Source organism: Curcuma longa, unplaced genomic scaffold (assembly GCF_044706935.1).
Source record: "Curcuma longa cultivar G26 ecotype Majalengka, Jawa Barat unplaced genomic scaffold, ITB_CL_G26_1.1 contig_11320, whole genome shotgun sequence".
Taxonomy (NCBI): Eukaryota; Viridiplantae; Streptophyta; class Magnoliopsida; order Zingiberales; family Zingiberaceae; genus Curcuma; species Curcuma longa.
In genome coordinates, this window is record NW_027428844.1 from 24,305 (window position 1) to 48,838 (window position 24,534).

The following is a 24,534-nucleotide window of genomic DNA, read 5'->3' on the forward strand; positions in this document are numbered from 1 at the left end:
TTCAATTTTCTCTAGAAATGAAAATTTGAACAATAACAACACAAAAACTGCAAATCAGAAGTTTCAGTATATTGATCTAGGAAAATGTATGGCCCATGTGTAGTAGCAATTCAGCAAATAGAGAAACTAAATATAAAAAATAAATATCTATAATTGTGACAACTGAAATTATCAGCAAAATGGGAACTCAACCTTCCCATCTTTCATTGTGTATATGCAAGACAACAGTTGCAAACGTAGGAGTGTTAGAACTGTCAGGAACTGTCGGGTCATCTGTGTATCCCTCATACTGTCCAAGAACTACCTCTTCAAGTTTTATTGGTAAAACTGATTGCAGAACCTGATAGTTCAACAAATCAAAACAAGCTTACATAAAATGTAGAATAGAGTAGAACAATGTAGTGTAGATATTCATTTTTTTGTACAATACACTGGAACAATTAATAATTTTTTTCAAGTACTGGAAATAAAGTGATGATAACTATGTCCCCTATGGAAATGAATTCTGACCTTCACTTTCTCATCACGAATATGCTCAGGCTTAAGTGATACAGGTTTCTCCATGGCAACCAAACAGAGAACCTGCAGCAACAGTTGAAGGAAAAAACACAATAAAAAGATATGACATTCGTCAGGTCGGATGACTTCCATTAAACTGAAATAAAATGCAAAGAAAAGTATAACATGACAAATATACTTTTCAGAGTTAAGACTTCAAATAACCTTGAGACACAAGGTACTTTAAGAGTAGGAAAATAAAATCATTCATTAGAATTTCTTTATCTATTTAAAAGAGCTACAAATGTATTCATGCAAGGACAAATACCCTTGAGAGGCACCCTCTATCTGAGCAAACCATTGAGATCTTTTCCCACAACTTACCTAGGTTATCCTGGGCAAGCTCTCGTTGTTGCTAGAAACTTTCTAATGAATGATACAATCCAATCCCATTCAAATGCATATAGATATCCTCTAAAAACAAACATGCTCTCAAGGTCCTCAATCACAACCTCTACATAAGTATGTAGCCCTCGGCAAATAGTGTTATTACCCAAAAGATCTTAAAATCAAAGGATGAAACATGTCTTTACTTCCAAACCGCTGGTGTTCCTTTTGATGCTTGAGAAATATGGAGGATGACTAGATTTCTTGCAAGTTCTTGTACCAAAAGATACATCAAAACAAAAAAGCTTTAAAAGCAGTCCGTTGTTCTGTATATGTTTTTTCTTGGTGGGAAGGATCCTAGGCAAGATGTACACGAGAAAAGCCGAGCTAAGGTTTGTGTTGTTCAAGTTTGCTTGATAAGGTAACCGAGCCTAAAGTGAACCAAGCCATTGAAATGGTTGTTCAAGTTTGATATGGTTTCCTTTTTTTGAGCTTGAGCTTGGTTAAAGCTTGTCTTGAGCTTGGCTCATTTAGATGTTATCGAGCTCTCAATTCGAGCTTGTTTGATTGTTTGAAATTTGTACATTTTTAAGCTTGTTTGGTTGGTTAGTGAGCTTGATATTATAAGATTGTTTGTTTATTTTGAGAGCTTCTTTTCCTATTTACAAGTTTGATAAGAGCTTTTTTTATGAATATGGTTCACATACTTTGTTCGTAGACATTTTTCATGGATATTATTCACGAACAGCTCCATTAACGAGTTGAACACATATATGTTTAAGCTTGTTCATTTAGTTTAATGAGTTGTTCAATCTTGTCCATTTAATTGACCTTGTGTATATTGAAAGAGCATAAACAAGTCAAGTCAAACACCAAGCTTGCTCATGAATGTTTGATTCATGTACAACCCTACTTAGATGCATGATCTCTCTGCTTTTTGAAATGCTTGATAAAATGAGGACCCAAGGAGAAGCAATGTTAATTGGCTCCTACTAAAAAAATAGATTCATAACCAAATCTTGAAACTACTCAAGCAAATAAGTGTTTGGTGCAACCATGCCCTAAGCGGTCGACTTCAATCAAAATATTTTGATATGTGGCAAAGATTTTAACTTAGGTTTGAATATGTTATTAATGTGTGTGCATTAAGTTTGCAGGGACTTGGCAGGTTGCATATAGAGTGGTTGATAATATGAAGGATGATATGAGACATATGATGGACGTAAAGTCCTAGTGAGGCTTTAGGCATGCAGATGTAATCCTAGAGTTGCTACCTTTAGGGATATGGAAGACTTAGAAATGTGGCTTTTGGATAGGAAGACCTAAAGACAAAAGATTTTGAGCTATGAGAGATTGTAATCATTTGGTTTACATGTTCTGGGTAAGTTTGGTTTGTAGAGAACCTTCGACCTAGTAACATGAGTTCCTGGTTGTAGTTAGTGGCCAAGTTTGATCTAGAAGTTTAACAGAGCTTACTGAGGTGAAAGCGAGGAAAGCCGAAATCCTCGAGCAAATTGAGTCGACTGGAGTGTTGAGTCTATTGCAAACTGCTCTCAAATAAAATGCTTACTGTTGGATTTGAGTCAATTGAACAATGGTCCAGTCAACTCTGAATAATATTTGAGTTAGTAGAAGACATGTTGAGTAGATTAAATTGTTCTAGCAATACCTTTTTAATATGAATTTGAGTCGATTGATTCAAAAGTAGTTGAAAAGCCATGGAATGCCTCTCCATATAAGCATCAGATGTGTTTCTTCTCAGTAATAGTGCATGAAAATCATATCACTATTCCTACTTCATGTGGCCAAGATAAACGTGATTGATTGTTATCAAATAATTACACTTAACCCCCTCCCTATGCAAGAGTCAACAAGGTTGGAATGTACATGAACATTAAAAAGGAAGAAGAATTGTGGGAGAAGTTTATGAACATGCACAAAGTATCATCTAAAGTTAAGCTTGAGAAATTAGATCTCCTACCCACTCAAGTAAACACTTTGAAATTGCAAGATGGAGAAAAGGTAGCCCAAATACACGCACGACATAAGGAGCTCATTTAATGGCTAACAAGCTTCGAAGACTCAATGTCAAATCAAGATCTATTCTGGATTGCACTAAATGTTTTCATTAGACACAACAATAAACATTGATGATATATGCATTTTATATATCTAAAAATCTCAAGTTAAGTACACTAGAAGAATTATTTTCTAGTATGGAAGTACATAAATTCTATTAAGCAAAGATGGGGGAACAACAAGAGGAGTATAACTCTTGGCAAAAAATCAAGAGAAAAGGAGAAGTCCTACACCATCATCTTCATTAGCAGCATTGTTCTCCATGACTAATAGAGAAGGAATAAGTTCACATCGCATAAGAGGTAAAGAAAATTTTCCATTACACTACAAGAAAATTGGGCTTTAGAGATGGCTTTTTAAGATGAAAATAAAATTTATTTTAGATTTATGTAAATCTAAGAAGGATTTGCTACAAAATTACTACTCCATTTCACTTTAATAAAATATAATGTCTGAAAAGAAAATTGAGATGGAATTGCATATAAATTTTTATAAACAAAAATAAATATGAATTATAAATAAAATTTGACACCATATGATTTCTATCAAAAAACCATTTAAAATTTAATGAAAATTTAAGATGAAAAAAATCTATTTCACATTTATATAAATCAAAGTCAGATTTGCTATGGAATAACAAATCAATTTCATTTAAAAAATATAATGTCTAAAAAGAAATCAAATACTAAATATGAAACAAATTTAAGACGGAATTTCATATAAAATTTTAGAAACAAAATAACTACAAAGTATAAACAAAATTAAAAAAATGCTGTCTAAATATAATAAAAATTTTGAAACAAAAAACTCTGACTCTAAATTAACATAATTAGTGATAGAATTGACACGGATTCACAAATTTATCTCAATATTAATCAAATATATACATTTTTAAAAAATACTATGGCAAAAATATGGAGAGAAAAAATACATATGAATTAAAAACATGTTTGAAAATTCTATCATTTTATCGAAAATTTCTTGAATTGAATGGTTTTAGATGAAAATCTTTTTTTAATTCATCTTAATTAGATGTAAAATGATTGCCTTGGAATTTGTCGCTCCAACAAGCATGCACAAGGTAAAGTATAATAATATCTAAAATGGTAAAATATAATTATACACCAAATTAGTCCTAATCTATAGACGTCTAATTATCTTCTCCTACTTTTTTCTCTTCACCTATTTGGGTTAATTTCCCTTCTCCTAGTCTTTATCTCTTCCAAGGTTTAAAATCTCGACCTGTGCCGAGGTTTCGATTTCAGACCAAAATGATATCGTTTCGATATCATATTGTGTCGTGTCGATATAGTTTCGGTATTTTTAAATATAAAATATATTAACTATTTTTTAAAAATATATATATATAATGAGATAATTTTATTAGACTTTAATTAAGCCTATTTAAATTATCACAACCATAGTAGTTGAGAGTTGATTAAAATTATTAATGTAATTAAACCTAAGTTCGTTGTTCCCTGCTCCACGCGATCGCATCGTGCAGACACCCAACGTCGAAGGCGTCGTGCGAGCCCAACAACGCCTTCAAAGCTATCGCGCGAGCTCGAAAACACCTCTAGAGTGTCATGCGAACTCAGCGACTCCTTAGGGCGCGTCGCGCGAGCTTGGCGATGCCTCCAGAAGCGTCGCGCGGCGACGGGATCCTCTGGATGAGTCGCGAGAGCTCAAAGGGGCCTCGGGGTGTGCCAGCACCAGAGGCTTGACTGTGCTGGTTTTGGTCCGCAGGTGGAACGAAATTTATCGCCCGTATCGAACCAAACGGCTCAAGATTTCATTCCTTGGATTCTCTTCTCAATTCTTAACCTCAAAAATTGTAAATTCTCAAGTGCAACTCTTTTGGGTTCACAACTCTAATTTTAATATTCAGGAAATTAATATTGCTCTTCGCTTGCAAATTAAGGTAAATGTTTTTAGTTTTTTTTCATGTTTTCATTCTTTTCTATATATTAAGTATGATGTTTGTGAATTTTTAGGTATAAATCTTGTATTATAGGTGTTAAATTTATATGGTTAGTATTTTAAAATTGAGAATCAATTTGAGAAAACCTATGATTGAGAACAGAGTACCATAAATGAATTTGAGGGGTTAAATGAGGAGAGAAATAGAGGTTTCGCAATGATTGGATTCTATGTTGTAATTTTAAAATTCCAAACCTTAACAAAGGTGAGGACAGGGTAAGCTTAAAGCATAATCAACCAAAAATGAGGTGGTGCTCCTCCTATTTAATATGCCCTAATGGAATAGTATTTAGTTATTCTTTTAATATATGTTTTGGGGTAATGACCGAATAATACTAAAGTTATAGTTTTATAATTGAATGTTATAAAGTTGTTCTTTGGTTTAATTTATGGAAAATATTTGTAAACTTACTAAAAATGCAGAAAATATGTCTACAAATCGTACTGGGTGTGGCATAAAATAGTTGATAAAGGTTATCTTGTTCGTTAGTTTATGGAAGGGGTTAAAGGTTTCTTGAAATTTGCCTATGAACATCCAACAGGTGTCGGTGATAACAAAAGATGTCCATGTAGTAAGTGTCGTAATAGAAAACTTCTTATTCAAAAGGATGTGCATTATCACCTCGTTAGAAATGGATTCACTTGTTGCTATGAGCAACGACATGCACATGGTGAACTATTAAAGAAAACTAATCATTCTATTGATTGTGAAAGACTTCATGATAAAGAAGGATCTCGCTACAAAACTATAGTGATTGAGGGTATTGACTAAGGTTTTGAATGTACTTCAATAAGTAATGAACAACCACCCAATTATGATGCACATAAGTTCCTTTGACTTATTGAAAGATGTCGATGAGCGATTATGGGATGGTTGCAAAAACTACACCAAACTTTTAGCCATGACTTAGTAGTTAAATCTTAAGTCTGAGAATAATATGCCTAAGGCATGCTATGAAAAACTCATGTCAATCGTAAAAAGAATGTTACCAAAAAGAAAAAAATTGTCGCCCAATTTGTATGAAACAAAGAAGAAACTAGCCAATCTAGGACTTGGTTATAAAAAAATTGATGTGTGTGTGAAACAATTGTATTATATATTATGAAGAATCAAGGTTTAAAATTTCTATCCGTGCCGGAGTTTTAGTCTCGGACCGGAATGATACGATTTCAATATTGTATCGTGATGTGGTGATATAATTTTGATACTTTTTTATTTTTAAATATAAATATATATTAATTAAAATTTATTTTTATTAAAATTTAATTATTAAATATACTCACTATTGATGTTATATTTTGAGGTGTTGAGTTTATATTTTAATATTTTCTCATAAGATAATGTCTATTAAATTTTTATAAAAAATATTTTAAAAAATAAGTAATTCTTAAAATTCAAAACTAAGTCTAAAATTATAAAATTACTTGAAAGACTCAAAGATAATTATAAAATTATTTGAAAGTCTTAAATTATTTGTTTAATATATTTATAAACTTTATTTTTTAAAATTTATACGAAATGTTTAAGAATTATACTTAAAAAAAATAGATTATTTTAAATTCACATTTAATTTTCAACATATGTTTAAAATTTTAAAATAATTCTTAATATTCTATAACTATTATTAATAGTATATTATATATATAATTAATAATTATATAATAATTAATAATTTATTTATAATAAAAAATACCTATTTTAAAAATAAAAAAATTAATCTTAAAAAAATTCTCTACAACAACCGTGAGTGTCGCGACCCCACGGAGGGTCGCCACCACGGCACCCTCCGCAACCTCGCGAGGTCGCCGTGAGGTCGCAATGCCGATAGGATACCGGTGCCGGAACGGTAAATATTGCCCATTTTGGACAACATGAGTCGGCACTTCAAACCATGTGAAGAATACAAAAACTATAAAGAATGTCCCATTTTCTTTCATCCTAGATACAAATCGAGGAAGCTTGGATTGTAGAAAGAAGTGTTTTTTATGTCTAATGGCACTTTCCATTAATACTTAGATTTTAGAGGCTTTATACATCTACATATATACTTGTGAACACATGACTTGGCATGCAAAAAATTATTGCGTAGATAGAGAATGGCACACCCATCTCGTGGTGATATACTTATTCTTCATTTACCCCAGATCTATGCAATGCGTGCCTTGGATTATGCACGTACCGCTTTATAATCTCCCTCCATGGATGTGCATGTAGAAGTCCTTCATGTTCCTTAACATAGTTATTCCTGGACCATAGAATCCCTAAAAAATATTGGCGTATTCTTACATCCTCTAATATATGAGTTACAAGAATTTTGGGATACTAGGGTTAAAACCTATGATCCTGGAAACAGCCTTGGCGCAACGGTAAGGTTGTTGCCGTGTGGCCTAAAGGTCACGGGTTCAAATCCTGGAAACAGCCTCTTGCCAAAGGCAGGGTAAGGCTGCGTACATTGGATTCCCTCCCCGGACCCCGCAAGGCGGGAGCCTCGTGCACCGAGCTGCCCTTTTAGAAGGGGAGCTTTGGCACAACGGTAAGGTTGTTGTCATGTGATCTAGAGGTCACGGGTTCAAATCCTGGAAACAGCCTCTTGCCAAAGGCAAGGTAAGGCTGCGTACAATGGATCCTTTCCCCGGACCCCGCATGGCGGGAGCTTCGTGGACCGGGCTACCCTTTAGGGTTAAAACCTATGATGTGTGCGCTAAACAAAACTTTCAAATGATCGTTGCACTTTTGTAGACACTTAGTGATTTTCTAGCATATGTAATGTTGTCTAGGTGGAGTACTCATGGTTGGTTGCATGTCCTTACTATACAGAACATACAAAAAATGATTCCAACCTCAATGTGGAAAAAAGGCTTCTTGGTTTGATTATCATCATCAATTCTTACCTTGTAATCATCCTTTTAGAAGGCAAGCATATAAGTTTTGAAAGGGTAAGGTTGAAAAGATTTTCAGCCTCTTCATTTAAGAGGTGAAGATATTCGTCAAAAAGTAAACTGACTTCCACATGTAACATTTGGGAAACCACCAAGGTTCACCCAATCAATTGATGAATTTGGCAAAACTCATAATTTGGAGAAAAGAAGTATATTTTGGGAGTTACCTTATTGTAGACAAATCTTATTTGACACAATTTAGATATGATGTATATTGAGAAAAATGTATTTGATAATATTTTCAACACTATAATGGATATTAAAGATAAGACAAAGGATAATGCTAAAATTAGAAAAGATTTAGAGCAACTTTGTAACCATCCTAAGTTGCATTTGATTGAGGACATAAATGGTAAAGTTTTCAAACCAAAAGCACCATACACATTGAGCAAATTACAAATGAAAGTAATGTGTTTTGGCGTTAAATCATTGAAACTCCCAGATGGATATTTCTCGAACATATCTCATTATGTAAATGAAAGTGATTGCGAGATTATTGGGATGAATTTTTTCATTGAGAAATTAGTTATTTTTAATATTTTTAATCTATTTGAAATGTGTTATTATTCTTGCAAAGTTATATATAGGTGAGAAATATAGAAATGGATTTTAATATAAATTTGGTGATAAAATTAGAAATGGATTTATATATGGATTTATAAACAGAATCATAAATAAATTTATAATTGGACTAAAACTATATTTGAATTTACAAAATTAGAGATAGAATTTGAATTTGAAACTATTATTATTTGGCCAAATTAAAAACGGATTTATAAACTACTTTGTAATCTATCTCTAAATTTATAAACGAAATATTTCCATCCCAAAATTAGAGATTGGATTTTCAACAATAGATTTTTGAGACAATTTTCTATCCTAAACTTTATTCAAAGATAGAAAAATGATCTTCAAAGACGAAGTTTTCCATCTCTGAAGCCCTATTTTTTGGTAGTGATAATAAGTGTAATTTGGGCATGAACGAGTATATAAGGAAAATAATTAGGAGGAGCCAAGAACACATGAGAAAGGTAAAATCTTTCCACTACAATTAACAAAAACACACGAGCACCAATATCCCAAATTAAAGAAGGCAAAGGATAAAGTAAGGTAAACCTTAATGTTGAAGCACTTAAAGCAACTTGGCACGATACATCATAATCACAAAGAGAAAGGAAAAGAGCCAAAGCATTGAACTACTTGGCTCTCATGACAAGTATTATTGGAGTTTTATCAAAAGATAAGTTTGATTTTAACATAGTTAGAGTTAAGTGTTTGATCTTATTAAGTTCTATATTGTTATATAATTATAATTTAAGTAGGTATTCATGATTTTATAGGAATCAAGTATCAAGTACAGTAGCAGGTAACTAACTAATTGAATACCTATATTACTATAATTTAAACAATTCATCCTATATGATTGTAGTTTTCATGGTTTCTAGGAAACAAAAAAGCATTGTCAAGAAAAAGATCAAGGGCAAAAATCAAAAGGGCACTCCTTTTAACAAAATCATCAAAGGGATGCCCTTTTTATTTTATCATCAAAAGGGTGCCACTAGGATGTCCTTGTTCATGTAACCTGTCGCATATATCCTCTAAACCTTCTTACCTTAGTGTACTCTAACCCACTTGACCAAATAAAACCAAATCAATCCTCGTCCATAGTATGTCCCGCCTAATCAATGAAACGATGTTCTAATATTACTGTAATCCATTTAATTCCATCAAACTAGTGTAAATGTTGCTTCATCTCTATCATTGTCAAAATCCTCTTATTTCTTCTCCAATCTACATTGTGGTTCTTCGTTAGGTTTCTATTTTTTTCTTCATTTTATGTATATATTTTGAAAGTTAGGTTCATTCAGAATCACTTTTTTACCCTATAAATGTTGAGAAAAATCTCAAAATAAATAGATGTCAACTCTAAATGGTCCCAGGAATGTAAAAGAGTGTCTATTTCTCAATTTAGAGCAGTTTAGGGCCATATAGCAATTTTTAAACAAAATTACTACATGGATCTAAATTAAAAACTATTACATGGCTCTAAAGTGCTCCAAATTGAAAAAAACAAAGGCACATATCGGCTCTATATCGAATCTAGAGGGTCTAGGGAATACAAAAATATTTGTTTATGAAATTTAAGCCAACTTAGGATCATATTGTAGTACTTGTTTCTAAAATTTAGACCAATTTAGGATCATATAGTAGTTTTGTTCAAAGGAATGCATTTTCCAATATTTTTTTTTAAATTTATAACTCCTTTAGTATTTTTGTCAAAACTGCCAATGAATTTGCTTAGGGGTGCCTATCAGATTGATTGGATGGCTAATCTTTTTTTTTTAGGTAGTTGGGTGAAGATTAACAAGGGTTTAAAGGCAAATTTAGAAGAAATCACCAATTGGAAAATCCAAGGGCACCCTTTTATAGATAAAATAAAAAGGGGTGCCCCTTCATGAGATTTTACCCCAAAGATTAAATCATGTCAACCTTCCTTTGCATAACATGCAACATACCACCCTTAATGACCATTCCTTCCATTCTCTCTGTAGCAACTCGCATTCATCTAAGAACAAACTCTTCTTCTCAAAGAGCCCACACCATTCCCATTTAATTTCCTCAAACATCTTAAATCTTTTACAACCTAATTCCAAATGAGGAAGCATTAGGTTCCTAATAAATAAGAGACCACTTACTATGAATTCTTGATCAAGGTGTTTAGGGTTGCAAGTCAATTAAAGATGATATATTAGCTATTATAAAACAAGAGTACAAGTAAGCAAAAATTAGAAAATCTAGAGAAATCCTAAATTAGAGAAAAGGAGTAGAGTATATTTCTCTTCCTTTAGGATCGAATGTAATCATCCATCACAAGGAATGGAAAAAGTGTTTTTCCTTTGGCTAGATGCTTTAGAGCAATTTAAAAGTGTGAGGCTGATAAAGAAGTGCTTGCATGTGTATACAAACCCTTCAATTTTGCATGATTGGTTGATGGTAGTTCTGGGTATACCCCTTCAACATCTAATAGGCTTAGGACCGCCTTATTTGCACAAGAGAAAACACATGTGAACATGTTGCTTTAACCATTAGGGGATGCTTGGAAGATAAAAGAAGTGTCATAGGGGATGCTTGGAAGATAAAAGAAGTGTCAATATGTTTTGATGGATGGTCTGATAGACCCCTTATTAATATTACAAACAGTAAATTCTGCAAATATTAAAGACATTGATTTTGTGGCTGACTTGTTCGTCGAAATGGTGGAGCAAGTAAGAGCAGCAATAAATAAATTTTGAGGGAGCAAAGGCAAAAGCTGAAACAGAGTATCCTTTCAACTTTTTTTATACTTTCATTTTTCATAGTATAAATTTAGCTTTAAAAACTGTCTAAACCTCATGAAAATTGCTTGCATTTTAAAGAACGTAAATGGATGCATGAATTACTTGTCTAAGTGAAAAATATTTATATTTTATCTAAATTGACTATGTTGAAAATTATTGAAACAAGATTTGCATATAGTATAATTATGGTTACTAGTCTCAAAGAAGTTTAGAATGCACTTGAGCAGAATAGTTATGGATGTAGAACGGAAGACATTTTGAAATGAATGTAAAAACTCTAATGGAAGTTAAAGCATGAGAAGTTAAAAAATGTGACATTAGCAATGTTTGGTGGAACAAACTAGATTATATTTTGAATTTGACTAAACCCATATATGAAATGATAATGATGGCAAATAGAGATCCTATATACTCTCTTCCACCATGAGTCTTTAGCTACACTTGTTTTGTTCACCTAGTGTCCCTTAGCTATGATAAAAGGCTATATACTTTCTTCTATGTCAAATTCCCTTCACTGTCCTATTACTATAAGATGCAAATTAGACCCGATCCCAGGCCGGTCCCGTAACCAAGTCCAAACCGGACCTAGCCCGGACCCATAACTAGGTCAACGGGTCGGTTCTAGTTCAAGGCCCAAATTAATCATTGAGACAGTAGTTAACAGTCAGCTCAACGATAATTGTTTTTGTTTTGTTTTTCAAATGTTGGAACCGTTAGTTCCGACCATTGGATTTTTATTTATTTATTTTTTAAAACTATTGAAATTATTTAATCATTTTTTTTATCAATAGCTACGATTTAGTATCCGTTATTCTTCAAATTCTATAAAGCTTATTTCATTATTTTCCCCACCATCTTCTCTATTCTCATCTCTAAATTCCAAAATCTCTATCGCTTTCGACTTTAATTCTCCAATTCTAATAGAAGGATCATTTTAGTCTCGGAAGGGCAAAGAAATAGAATGTGAATCTGGACGACATTCAATTTACCGATGATAAGTTAGAGTAAGTTCCAACACCCAAAGCACAAGGAAGTACTGATATTTTTAAAGTTTGGGATACTCCTCTAAAATCATCTATTTTTACTAAATATTTTGAGAAAATCACTCTTCCATCCAGAGAATTACGTGTAAAATGTAAGTATTGTAAAGCATCCTATAAATTCTAATCGGACGACGACTATAGGTCATTGAAGCAACATGTTGAAAAGGTCATTGAAGAACATGTTGAAAAAAAAGCACCCGATGGAATTTGGAAACAAACGTTCTCAAACACAATTGTCCAGATTTTTCTCAACTAGTGGAGGTACCGATTTGAGTTTATTTAAATATATGATAATAAATTAAGAAAAACATTAGCTAGATTTGTTTCTATATAATATCTTTCTTTTAATTTTGGGTCTAAATGCACATTGAATATTTTTATCAAGAATCACTTAATTCATCTACTAAACATGTTCCCCGAACAACACTTACTCATATAATTAAAAGATTAATAAGGCAAGGAAAAAAGATTTAAATGAAAATTTTAGTAAATTACATAATATTTTTTATGTTCTAACAATTGGAGTGATCATTGGCAAATTCATTCATATATGCGTGTGATTTGTCATTGGGTCGATAACTCCTGGACTATTCAAAAAATGTTTATTAGTATATCGAGTTTTTAATGAAGCATATACTGTTCACAACATCTCACAATTATTATGATTAATTTTAAAAGAATATAGATTAACTTCTAAAATATTTACAATATTGTTAGATAAGCTAGTTCTAATATTGCAAGTATTGATGAACTTAAATTTATATGTGAGCCTGCTATTTGTGGTTTATTTTTTCATATTCGCTGCATATGTCATGCTTTAAATTTATGTATTTAAGATGGATTAAAAATTTTAGAAAATCAAATTAAGTTAATTAAAATTGTTATTTCATATTTATGATCGCATCCTAGTATAATGAAACAATGGGGTAGATTTTATAAAATTATTGGAATGAGACCTAAAAGATTTCCACATGATATACCAATACGTTAGAATTCAACATAACAATTATTGCAAGATTCATTTCAATATAAAAAATTATATTTATTTTTTGCACAAAATACTAACAATACTAATGTATATTTATTTTCACACCAATGGAATATATATAGTAATATTTGTAAAAATTTAAAATATTTAATGATGCAACCGAACAACTTTTAGGTGTTTATTGTCCTACTTCTCATTTAGTTACGATGAATTTTTATAATATTGCTTTAATTTTAAATGAATATATTACGAATGCATTTTTATCTCCTTGCGTATTAGCAATGAAAACAAAATGGGAAAATTATTTTTATCATATTCCTCATATTTATTTAGTTGCATTTGTTTTAGACCCAAAAGCTAAATTAGATGTTTTAAACGAAATGTTAATTATGTATTATGATGCGTTAATTTCATTTAAAGATCCATCTGTTGGTACGGGAAGCACCAGATGATCGAATCTTAATTTTGATAATGACACGAGGTTCAAGTTAAGTGTGTTATTGGACTGATATGTTAATCTAGTGTGCAAGGAGCACAGGTAAAGTCCTAGTTGAGGTTAGGCAAAAGGCAAAGTCCTAGTTATAGGCTAGGCAAGGACAAGTCCTGGTCTAGAGGATCAGGCAGATGACTTGGCAGGTCAAGTGCACTAGGTGCAAGCCCATGCAGTGTCGGAGGACCGGGAAGCATGACCAAAGTCCAATCGGGTACGGTCAGGAAGACTAGAGGGTTGGTGAAGTCTGGGCGGTCTGGAGGATCGAGTCATAACAGCAAATTCCTAGAGGCCAAGAACAAAGCTGAGCAGAAGTCCAACAAGTCTGGAGGACTTGGTTGGCAGTCAAGAAATTCTTCCGAGAGGAGTGGGTCAGGATACGTTCTCGAAGTGGAACTGTAGGCGTCGGTCTAACCCAAGGTTTCACTAGAAACCTGAAGTTAAGACCAAGAATCAGTTCAGAGAACTGACTCTCCAATCTATTTTTTTGTATATTTGGAACTGACTTGTCTTGCATATTGGAGAGGTGAAGTCTTTGACTCCGGAAAACTTAAGCCGAGATTCGAGTCGACTGGACGGTCGAGTCGACCAGAATAGGGATTCCAGGTGACTTGAGATCGGATAAGCGTAGCGGAAGTCGAAGTCTATCGACACCCTCCACGTCAGATTCAAGTCGACCTAAATGGTGGTTCCAGTAAGGCCGAGACCGCGGAGAAAGAGGATCGCGGTCTACGTGGGGTCGACTTGAATAGACATTCCAATCGACTGGAGGGTGTTATAAAAGAACTTCGACCAGAGGATTCTCATCATCAAATCCAGTGCTTTCACGATCGAGTCTCGAGCCAACAGCATCCTTAACGAGCAGCAGCATCCATCCAAGCCGTCTTAACGTTGAAATCGCGCCAAAACGAAGAACTTCAAAGCTCCGGTGTTTTTGGTAACGAGTTACTTTTATCGTTGTATTTTGTATTCGTTACAACTTGTTTTCGTAAGGAAACAAGTTTTTATAGTGGATTGCCCTTACGAAAACGATCACAAGATCGTGGGCCTTAAAGTAGCAGCCTTCAGCTATGAACCAAATAAAAACAAACTTGTCATTTTGTGTTTGTTGTTTATCTTACAAGGTGCAGTTAACCACTCAATCTAAGCTAAAATGAAGCTGATGCATGCCATCCAAGTTTTCTAGCTATCTTACTCTTTCCACTGCAATCTGATCATAACTCTTTCCACTGTATCAGAACATCCTCTTCTCCTTCGATTCTTCAATTTGGTGTCAACAAACCGTCGAATCTAGCAATGTAGCTTCTCGAATTTTTGAAACCGAGGAAAAACACTTAAGCGCTATTCACCCCCCTCTAGCACTTACTCGATCCTACACCATCTTCTCTTGATCCTACTAATATTATACAAAATACTAGAAATAATTTATATAATACTTATAAATATTATAGTTTAAATATGGATTATAAACTAATATATCAGAAACACAAAATGTCAGTAGCAATAGGTAATTTAAAATTTACAAAATCATAACTTCTATTAAAAGAACGAATGAAACGTCCACAAAGATCCTCAAGATCTATACAAGAATTGAAAATTATTTTACAACTTTTGGTTTTAGTGACACAATAGCGAGTCGGATTTTGATATTCTACGATGGTGGTCGCAAAAAACTTAAAGTTTTCCCATCCTTTCCATCATAGCAAAAGAAATTTTAAGCTTGTTCAGTATCAACTGTTGCTATAGAACAAACATTTAGTTCCGAAGAGAATATATTGAATGAATGACGATCTAATTCATCTTCCGACTATTTGGAAGCACAAACATTACTAGATGATTGAACGAGAACTGCAAAAAGAATACAACGAATGAAACTTTCAGATGATGAAGTAGAATACTTTGATACCGAATGAACAAATACTACAGGAATGAGAAATGGGAGTAATAACGTCACTTCCTAAGGTAAAAAGGTAAGCGAACTACATAGGTTTGATTCCCCTATACCCTAAGAGGATATGTAGACAACTTAACTAAGTGCAAAACTTTTTTATATATTTTTTATAAATTTATATTTTTAAATATTTTTTTAAATAATAATAATTTTGAACCATAAACCGAATCGTGGACCATAATCGTCTTGGACGGTTTAGGTTAAAGTTCAACATTTCAGGAACCGTCGAACCGTCAGTTTCGAATCATGGTCGGGTTTAATCCTAATCAATGTTTAAAATATCGAGCTGTACCGAAGTTTCGATCTCGGACCGAAACGATATAATTTCGGTACCGTATATCGTACCGGTATAATTTTGCTATTTTTAAAATATAAAATATATTAACTAAAATAAAAAATTTAATATAAATATTTAAAAATAAAAAATAAAATATTTTTTAAAAAATAATAGGATAATTTTATGGGCTTTAATTAAGCATATTTAAATTATCCACAACTATAGATAGGAATTGATTATTAAAAACTTATTAAACCTAAGTTAAAAAATGGAACCGTGACTCACCACACGCGACCAGGAGTGCGTGCGACCAGCGCAATGCCTCCAAAGGCGTCGTTAGACGGTGATGCCTCCGGACGGTATCCCGATCGAAATGTCTGTGTCAATGTCGGTCCATCGGCGGAATGAAATTTTTCGTCAATATCGCGTGATACGACTCGAAATTTCAATCCTTGATCCTAACATCTACTCTCTTTTACTATGAGTCATTAGATGCACTCGTATTGTTCACCTAATGTCCCTTAACCATGATAAAAAAACTAGGGTTGTTACTCTCATGAGGCTTGTCCTAACTTTATCCCTCTTGATATGATCTTTTTTGAGTTAACTCCTTTCTTCCATGCCATCTCTCTCGAGTACAATAGGTTCTCCCTCTTCTAACCCTATTTTCCTTCCAAAATACTCTCTTATGAAACTCACCATCCCTTCTACCACTGAGGATCCTTTTCCTTATATGCCTTCTCTATTAGTGTACCATCGATGTGAAGATCTTGTAGCATGTCCTCAAGATTCTCTCTCTATAATTACTAGTTGTCATCATGAATCTTCCTTTAATTTGGATATTCTTATTGCTCTTTGCAAAGATATTTGTATGGTTCTACTTTACATTTGCTTATCCTATGCACAAGGTTTAAAATTTTGAGCCACGTCAGAATTTTGATTAATGATCGAAACAATACAATTGTTGTTCCATTACATGTCGTACCCATATGATTTTGATACTTTCTAAAATATAAAATATATTAATTAAAAGATATTTTTATTAATATTTGATTACTACATATGCTTATTATTGAATTATATTTGAGATGTTGAATATATAGTTTAAATTTTGATATTATCTCATGAGATATTTGGTGTTTATTGAATTTTTTATGGCAAGTATCAGTAATGTATAAATTAAGATCTATATTTTTATTATTATTGAACATAATTAAATAGTTTTAATTACAATGTTATGTAGAGGTATCAAATCCAATAACTTGCATTTATAATGGTGATCTTTAGTTTCAAGTTTTATTAACGAGGCATAAAGTCTGAAAACTTGCATTTATAATTGACATGAAGATGAAGATTGTTCTTAGATTTGACATCTTCAAATATATTTTAATGATTTTAAGCATTCATTGTGTTACATTTATTTGAAAACTTAAAATTATTCATGAATTAATATAATTTTTGTATATTGAGAATATGTAAAAGTGTTGTCCAAATTTTCTATTGCATAGTAAAAAATATAAGAGGGTGATAACTTTGATTCATTGATATAATATATTATACATATAATAATTCTTGGATGAATGAGTTTGGATCAATGAATGTTTATAAGTTTCAAATGTTGAACAATTTAGACAAAAGAAAATAAATATATTTCCCTCTCCTTTTTTAAAAAAGATATAAAAGTAGCTCGAATTAAAATTTGCACAAATAATTAAGATAGGTTAGTAAAATATATAACATGTGGCCTTACTAATATCAAAAGAAGTGTAATATATTTAAGTGAAATTTTAATTAAAAACTAAAAATAGAATACATAAATAATGTTTAACTTAATTAAATCAATTTTTATTTAAATAAATTGTTATCCCAAACTCTAGTTATTTATTGACATATGAAGTAAAGCTACGTGAACACACAAAGTAGGAAAAGCTCGACACGATCTCGTTAAACCTTAGTTTTGGTATTGCATGCAAACACTATTTCTCATGATTTTTATTGAATTCACAAAAATTAGAACACATAAAAAACCATTTAGATACTAAATTTTATCTTATTTAAAAAATTTACATTTTAAATTATTTTTAAAATTTTTAAATAATTAATTTAGTTAATTAAACTAATATTTTAAAAATTAATATTGAGTAAAAGTCGATTTAGGATTAGGTGGAATCCACCGAGTAGATATAGTGATTAGAATGAAGTAGATTTAAATTAAATTTAATTTGAATTTATTTTGACAAGATTAAAATTAAACCAAATTTATATATATTATAATTTGATTTGTAATATATTTTATAAAGTTAAAAATTATATTATATTTAATTTTTTTCTATCAATCCAATTCTTGTTTACTTCTTTGCTACAACAAGGTATTTTTCTTCTTTATGTTTGAAAATAAAAAAAGGAAAGAAAAAAATGAAAACATGGGGAAGAAAGGAAGAAAAAAAGATGGAAACATGCATAAAGAAAGGAAAGGAAGGAAAATACTAAAAAGAAAAAAATAGTTAACCACTGCGGCGTGGCCATGTGGCTAGGTGAGGCCTCCACAACCTCATCGAGTCCTCATGGCTAGGCAAGGTCGTCATCACCTTATGGTAACCTCGTGACTACCTCGCCTGGCCACAAGGTTGTGATTGCTTCGCCTAGCCAACGCAGAGGCCTCGTGGAAATCCTTTTTGGTTGATTGTGGGTTGTGGGATCATTAGAGTAGGAAGGAAACTCCACTACAGTAGGCGTCGAAATTGTTTCGATGTCAAGTGACAGGTGAAACGATAAATTTCGTCCATGCTAACCGATAGGGTTTGGTACCTTAATCCATGCCTATGTATCGTTATCACCCAAATACCCTGCTACATTTGTATCTTCTTTATGCTCATAATCAATCACTAAGAATGTAAAATGTTTATACTCTTATATCCCGAATGACAACAAGATATGATCAACCAGATAAACACTATTCACTCTAATGACAAATGAGAACTAGTTTCTCTCCTTTCACAAAAGTTTGTTGTGGCTGATGATGAATTTTCGCATTTAAATGCTCACCAAATTGTTGTTGATTTAAAGTTCATTTGGTGGTATATCAATATATTCAAATTTATGGTGATAATTAGTTTGACAACTTTTCTCCATTGGCTAAGATCACTTTAGTCTTCCTATTCCTCTCCTCGTTGTCTTATAGCTGTCATTTCATCAACTTGACATAAAAATCCAATGATATTTTTGAAGAGGTGCACATTGAGCATCCTATAGTATGACTAAGAGCATTATAAGTCACTTAATATTCTATCACATATTTCAATCATGAAATCACATTATTTTTATTGCCTACATAGACAAGAACATCATCAATAGTGTGATTCCATTTGAATTGCACTTCAATTATTTCCACGAACACTTTTGGACTATCAACATTTAACAAGATACATAATAATGGAATAAATATATTGTTGAAGAATAAATACCCAGATTGCATATTTCTGTTGGAAATTTGGTGGATCTAGGATGAGGAAACAAGAATGTAAGAAAACCTTTTGTGAGAGAGTATGAAGAGAGAATGGAAGAGAAACTTTCTTATTTTTCATTTGATCATCATATAAAGTCCCTATTTATACACTTAGACTCATGCTTCTACATCCTTCTACAATTAATATATCACATCATTAAACACAAAACAAATGGATTTAATCTTTTCTATACTAATGACTCGTCAGAAAGAGTTTCATTGAACTTAGTAAGATAAGTGAACTTTGCCTAGTTGATGAAGAGTCACAAGAAATCAAATTGATTTTGACTACTTCCTTGCATGGTTGAAGAAGTTAACTTATCTTTGGCTTTTGGAATAAGTTTACATGCCAACAATTTCCTCGTAGGCAGCATTCAATTTTTTATTCCATGAAATGAATTTGCATAGTGAGGATTATATAATTGAAAAAAGAACTAAGTGATATTGTCAATTACCTGAAGCAAATGATTCTGAATAATATCACGAATGATTCTGCAACGTTATATATGAAATTAGTCTTGGGACTTATAATATTTAATTCATAAAACAGAATTAGCTAAACCATAAGGGACCTTAATGTACTAGTAATAAACAAATAAATTTGCACTGTGCAATAGATTCCCTGAGCTTTACAAATAAGCTAGGAGCTGAAGAAAATACTATTACTCATAATTACAGAATGGAAAGCTGTATCATTTCTGGCAACATAAAGTCACAGATGAATGAAATATAATAATAAGTGAAAATCTCATGAGCATGTGAATATCTATATGAACCTCTTGATTCATCATCATAAAGAACGTGCAATATTATCTCTTAAAAATTTCTTTCAAGTTAATCTTGCTCCGTTTCTAAACTAGATAGGCAAATCCTAGCTTTGATATGGAAGCATTCTTCTGAATTTGCAAAACTAACATAACAGTGGACATACCCATATTCATCAAAATAACCTCCTCTTCCTTCAGTTCCAAAGTCCTCTCTGAATACAATCTGCAAAATCAGAATTGTTCTCATTGCTAAGAGAAGTTTGTAACTGATAAAAGGACAACCAATCAGGAAAGTTTATCAAGTGCATATTCTGAGAATAATAAAACATTTATTAAAGCAATAAAAATTCTGAAATGAATCTCTAGAAGCAGATGAAGTGTTATTGAACTACTGAATCTCAGAATATGCAACTAACCAATGTGCTAACCACAAGAATGCTATGGTTCTGATTCAGAAAAAATTATGCTGTAAGGTTATTTGTTAAGTTTCATTGAAGCAATAGAATAAAAGTTCTATATGATAATGTTAAAAAGGAATACATCAAGGATGAATATGACAGACAATAGTTACGATGACTGAGATATGTATATATGTCTTTGAATGCATAATTTCCTACTTTAGTTCAGGTAAATTAATCTTATCCTTGCAACATACCTAGCATTTTCCAAGGAGTAACGGAGTTATCTACAACTGGGGCTAACACTCCAAAACTTACAAAACTTAAACACAAACCCTTTGCTTGCTTCAGGCACAACTGCCTAAATCCCCTGATTATGTCTTAAGTTGACATGACAAGCAAAATAATTTTTTCAAAAAAAAGTGTGTTTTATAGGCTGAATGGTAATCTCTCATTCAGTCTGAGTGCAGATTAACCATGCAAAAGCCAACAGGAATGGTGTGGCATTGGCACAACAAATTGCATTAGTAGTTGTATTAGACTCATGCATCGGTCATCTAGACCAAAATATTACATGACTTATCAAGGAGATAAATTAGTGGTAATTTAGACTAAAGCATCCCATCACTTAACTAAGGAGATAATACAGTGGTTATTTTGACAAAGTAACTTCCCATAATTTTTGTCTGTTATTATACGCCTTGCAAAATGTCAAATTTAACGACTCCACTGGTGTTCTTTAGTATCCGAGAATAATGTTTGATGCTAAATGCAAAGGATGTAACCGTGCAAGAAAATTGAAATAGGAAATCACAACGAAACAATTTAAAAAAAAAAAAAAACAAGTACCACTATCTCTTAGCCTTTCTTAAAATTCCAACATTTTGCTTAAATAAACCAAAACCTTCAACAAATTTGGTATCAAAATCACTCTTCTCCTACCTTTTTTTCCACTAACGCTTGTGTTCACATATAAGAAAGTAGCATGTTTGAAGGACTTCATTAGGACTATAAGTGCAGCCAAATGCAAACTCTTCATATACAAGACCTACCAGAAATTGTTGAAGATGTTTATCCAAAAACACCAAATAGAAAAAAAAAATTAGACAGAGGATCCACAAAAACAATACCAGGAAAATGTAATAAAAGATGCCATTAGAATTTAGTACCTCCAGCAAGTGGTAATCAAAGACATCTTCTCCACATTTTTTGTTCTAAAAAGGCTAAAGAGGCTTGGAATATCTTGAAAAAGTCTATCAAGAATATCTATAAAACTTAAGCACTACATTCTCCTACTTTTATTTCCACTCACAAGCACCATCCTTGCCTCCATAACTTCACAAAATATAACACCTATTACCTCACAAAATATCTGCAATCTCCGTCCCAAAAACATTTACATGCACTTCTACCTGATAGCCATGTTTGAAGGAGCGAATTAGGACTACAAGTGCAACTAAATGCAAAATCTCTTCATCTTACAAGAACTAAGAGAGGCCATTGAGGGCATTTATCGAAAGCCACAAAATGATAGGAAAAGTTACATTGAGGATCAATAGAAGTAATACAAGGAGACTACATGAAGAGATGTGAGCATAATTTAGTACCGCCAATAAATAGTAAACAAAGTTATCATTTTTGGTGCTAAAAAGGCTTAAAGAAGCTTTCGATATTTGAAAAAGGCTACCAAGGAAAACAGACAAGAATAGCTATAAAACTTAAACACTTAAAAAAGCAATTTGATAACATGGAAAAGCCCAGATTGGAGACAAAAAGATCTCAAATGCCAAGGAGGTAGAGGAGAACTTCGCCAAAAGGGTATGTGGCAAAACAAAACTGAAGTGATTACAAAGAGTATGGATTCTCAAACTTGATGCCACATTTGCCAGAACCATCATTTCAAAGAGTAAAAATTCAAATGTAAGAGATGAAAGATTCCAAATCACTCCTATAATGACTGTTGGTATAAACAAAAGAATGACAAAGTAAAAGAAAAGTTGTCTTAAAGAGGCATGCTCAACTTTTCACTCGCATATGTATGCAACATTAATCATATGTTTATGATATTTACACAATTGCAGTTGTCATATGCTAGGAGATAAAAAGATGCATGTTGAACTTGGACAAAACATCACTAAGAAAGTGAAACATCATGTTCGAAATGCCCAAAAAGCTGAAGGCAAAGGAATGATTTTTGTTGACATCAAGAGAGGTAACAAAAACTTACAAGTGATTTTTTTTATGTGCTAAAGTTGACTTACATTTACTGAGTGCGGGATAGCTCATGGTAAAAGAATATCATATTACTTTCTATGATGACAATTGTAGAATTTAGATAATAAGACAAACATTTTTATTATTACTCTTCTAATGAACTTCGATAGAATTTTGGATTCCTCAATGTCCACAGGGAGATTATTTTTCAAATGTGTCACACTTGATGATTCATAATTATGGCACTTGAAGTTTAGTCATCTTAAGTAAAAAGGCCTTCTTTACACAGAAAGGAATATAGTTTTTTGACTTTCTTTTAGCCAAACAAAAGTTGAAGCTTGTGATGTTTGCATCATTGGTAAAATGCATCAACATGCTCAACTTAACTCTCCAAAAGCAACATTGCAATTTTTTCACAGTAACAGCATAACTAACCTGTATGTTGTCAATATTATCACGATTCCATAAAGGCAAAAAGAAGCGGTTTGCAAAACGCTGGACCAACTGTAGATTCAAGTGTCATAAGGAATAATTGTTAGAATATTTAGGGTTTCTAGAATAATTCGTACCTAGAATAGGTTCTTCTATGTTCGTATATAAATAGGGGCTTATTCCTTGTAATAAAACATGGTTTTCATATTCTTTTACATGGTATCAGCTAGGCTAGGTTTAGGTTTATCCGCCGAACCCTAGCCGTCATCCCCTCTTCCTTCTCCTCTCTGTTCGCCGCCGCCGCCGATCTTCCTGCGTGCTGCCTCCTTTGAATCGCGCGAATCGCGCTCGTTTCTCGCGTCGCCGCTCCGCGCTCACGCTCGGACTCCGCGACATTACAGCCGCCACGAAGCTTCCTCTGAAAGCGTGAATCGCGCTCGTTCCTCGCGTGAGGAGTCACATTACAGCCAACCACTACGCATCGACAGCATCGTTTCCACACAAAAGCTCGCCTCGACGGGAGACCTGAAAAAGGGCCGCCGCTGCTTCGGGACCGACCGAAGAAGGGAAGGCCGCGCCGATCCGACCCTCGAGGCTGCTCCCCGGAGGGAAGGCGAGCGGAGGAACGACCTGGCGGCCGCGATCATCACGCGCTTCGGTCTGCAGAAGGGTTCGCGCAGCGCCACCCTTCGGATCGCGTGAGCCTTCCTCTCCCGCGTCTCCTCTCTTCTCTCGCGGCGGACAGCTCGCGATCGCAAGATCTTCTCTCACAGCGGACGGAAGAAGAAGCCGCAGCGCTTCTCTCACGAAGATTGGTCCGAACCTGCCGGATTCGAACCAGCGTCTGCCAGCAACTCGTTGCTCCAGAAATCGGGAAATCTCTTCTCAATAGCAGCAGTTCTTCCAGGACTCAACTTCCAGCTACAAGTAGCAGCAGCATCCTTGCTGAGTTTTTTCCAGCAGGCCAACAGCAGCAACATTGTTGCTGTCTTCCAAGTTACAGCTGCCGGCAGCCGTCCTATCTATTCTCCAGCAACTCAACAACAGCAGGACACCAGCAGCAGCAGCACCTTTCCAAAAGCAGGTGCTGATGGAAAGAAGATTGATCATGTCACCTCGTAAAGGTGGCAAAGAACCACCAGATCTGACCCCACCGCCTTCCTATGACGACTTTCTGAAATGGTATGAGGATCGAAAAGCTTCTGATTCCCCTGTTGCCGTTGCACTCATTGGTAATTCCTTTGCTG

General features: G+C 33.3%; 1 protein-coding gene across 1 annotated transcript in view; it reads right to left on the minus strand.

Annotated features, from left to right (window-relative positions):
• Positions 1-24,267, minus strand: part of LOC141815836 (glucose-6-phosphate 1-dehydrogenase, cytoplasmic isoform-like) — a 44,488-nt gene extending 20,221 nt beyond the window's left edge. The window contains exons 1-7 of the mRNA XM_074703707.1: positions 24,111-24,267; positions 23,544-23,761; positions 23,291-23,359; positions 20,408-20,466; positions 19,932-19,968; positions 511-582; positions 193-340 (exon numbers count right to left, since the gene is read on the minus strand). Coding sequence (XP_074559808.1) covers positions 193-340; positions 511-582; positions 19,932-19,968; positions 20,408-20,466; positions 23,291-23,359; positions 23,544-23,761; positions 24,111-24,267 — 760 coding nt within the window. The remainder of the gene's footprint in view (positions 1-192; positions 341-510; positions 583-19,931; positions 19,969-20,407; positions 20,467-23,290; positions 23,360-23,543; positions 23,762-24,110) is intronic.
• Positions 24,268-24,534: the final 267 nt, after the last annotated feature.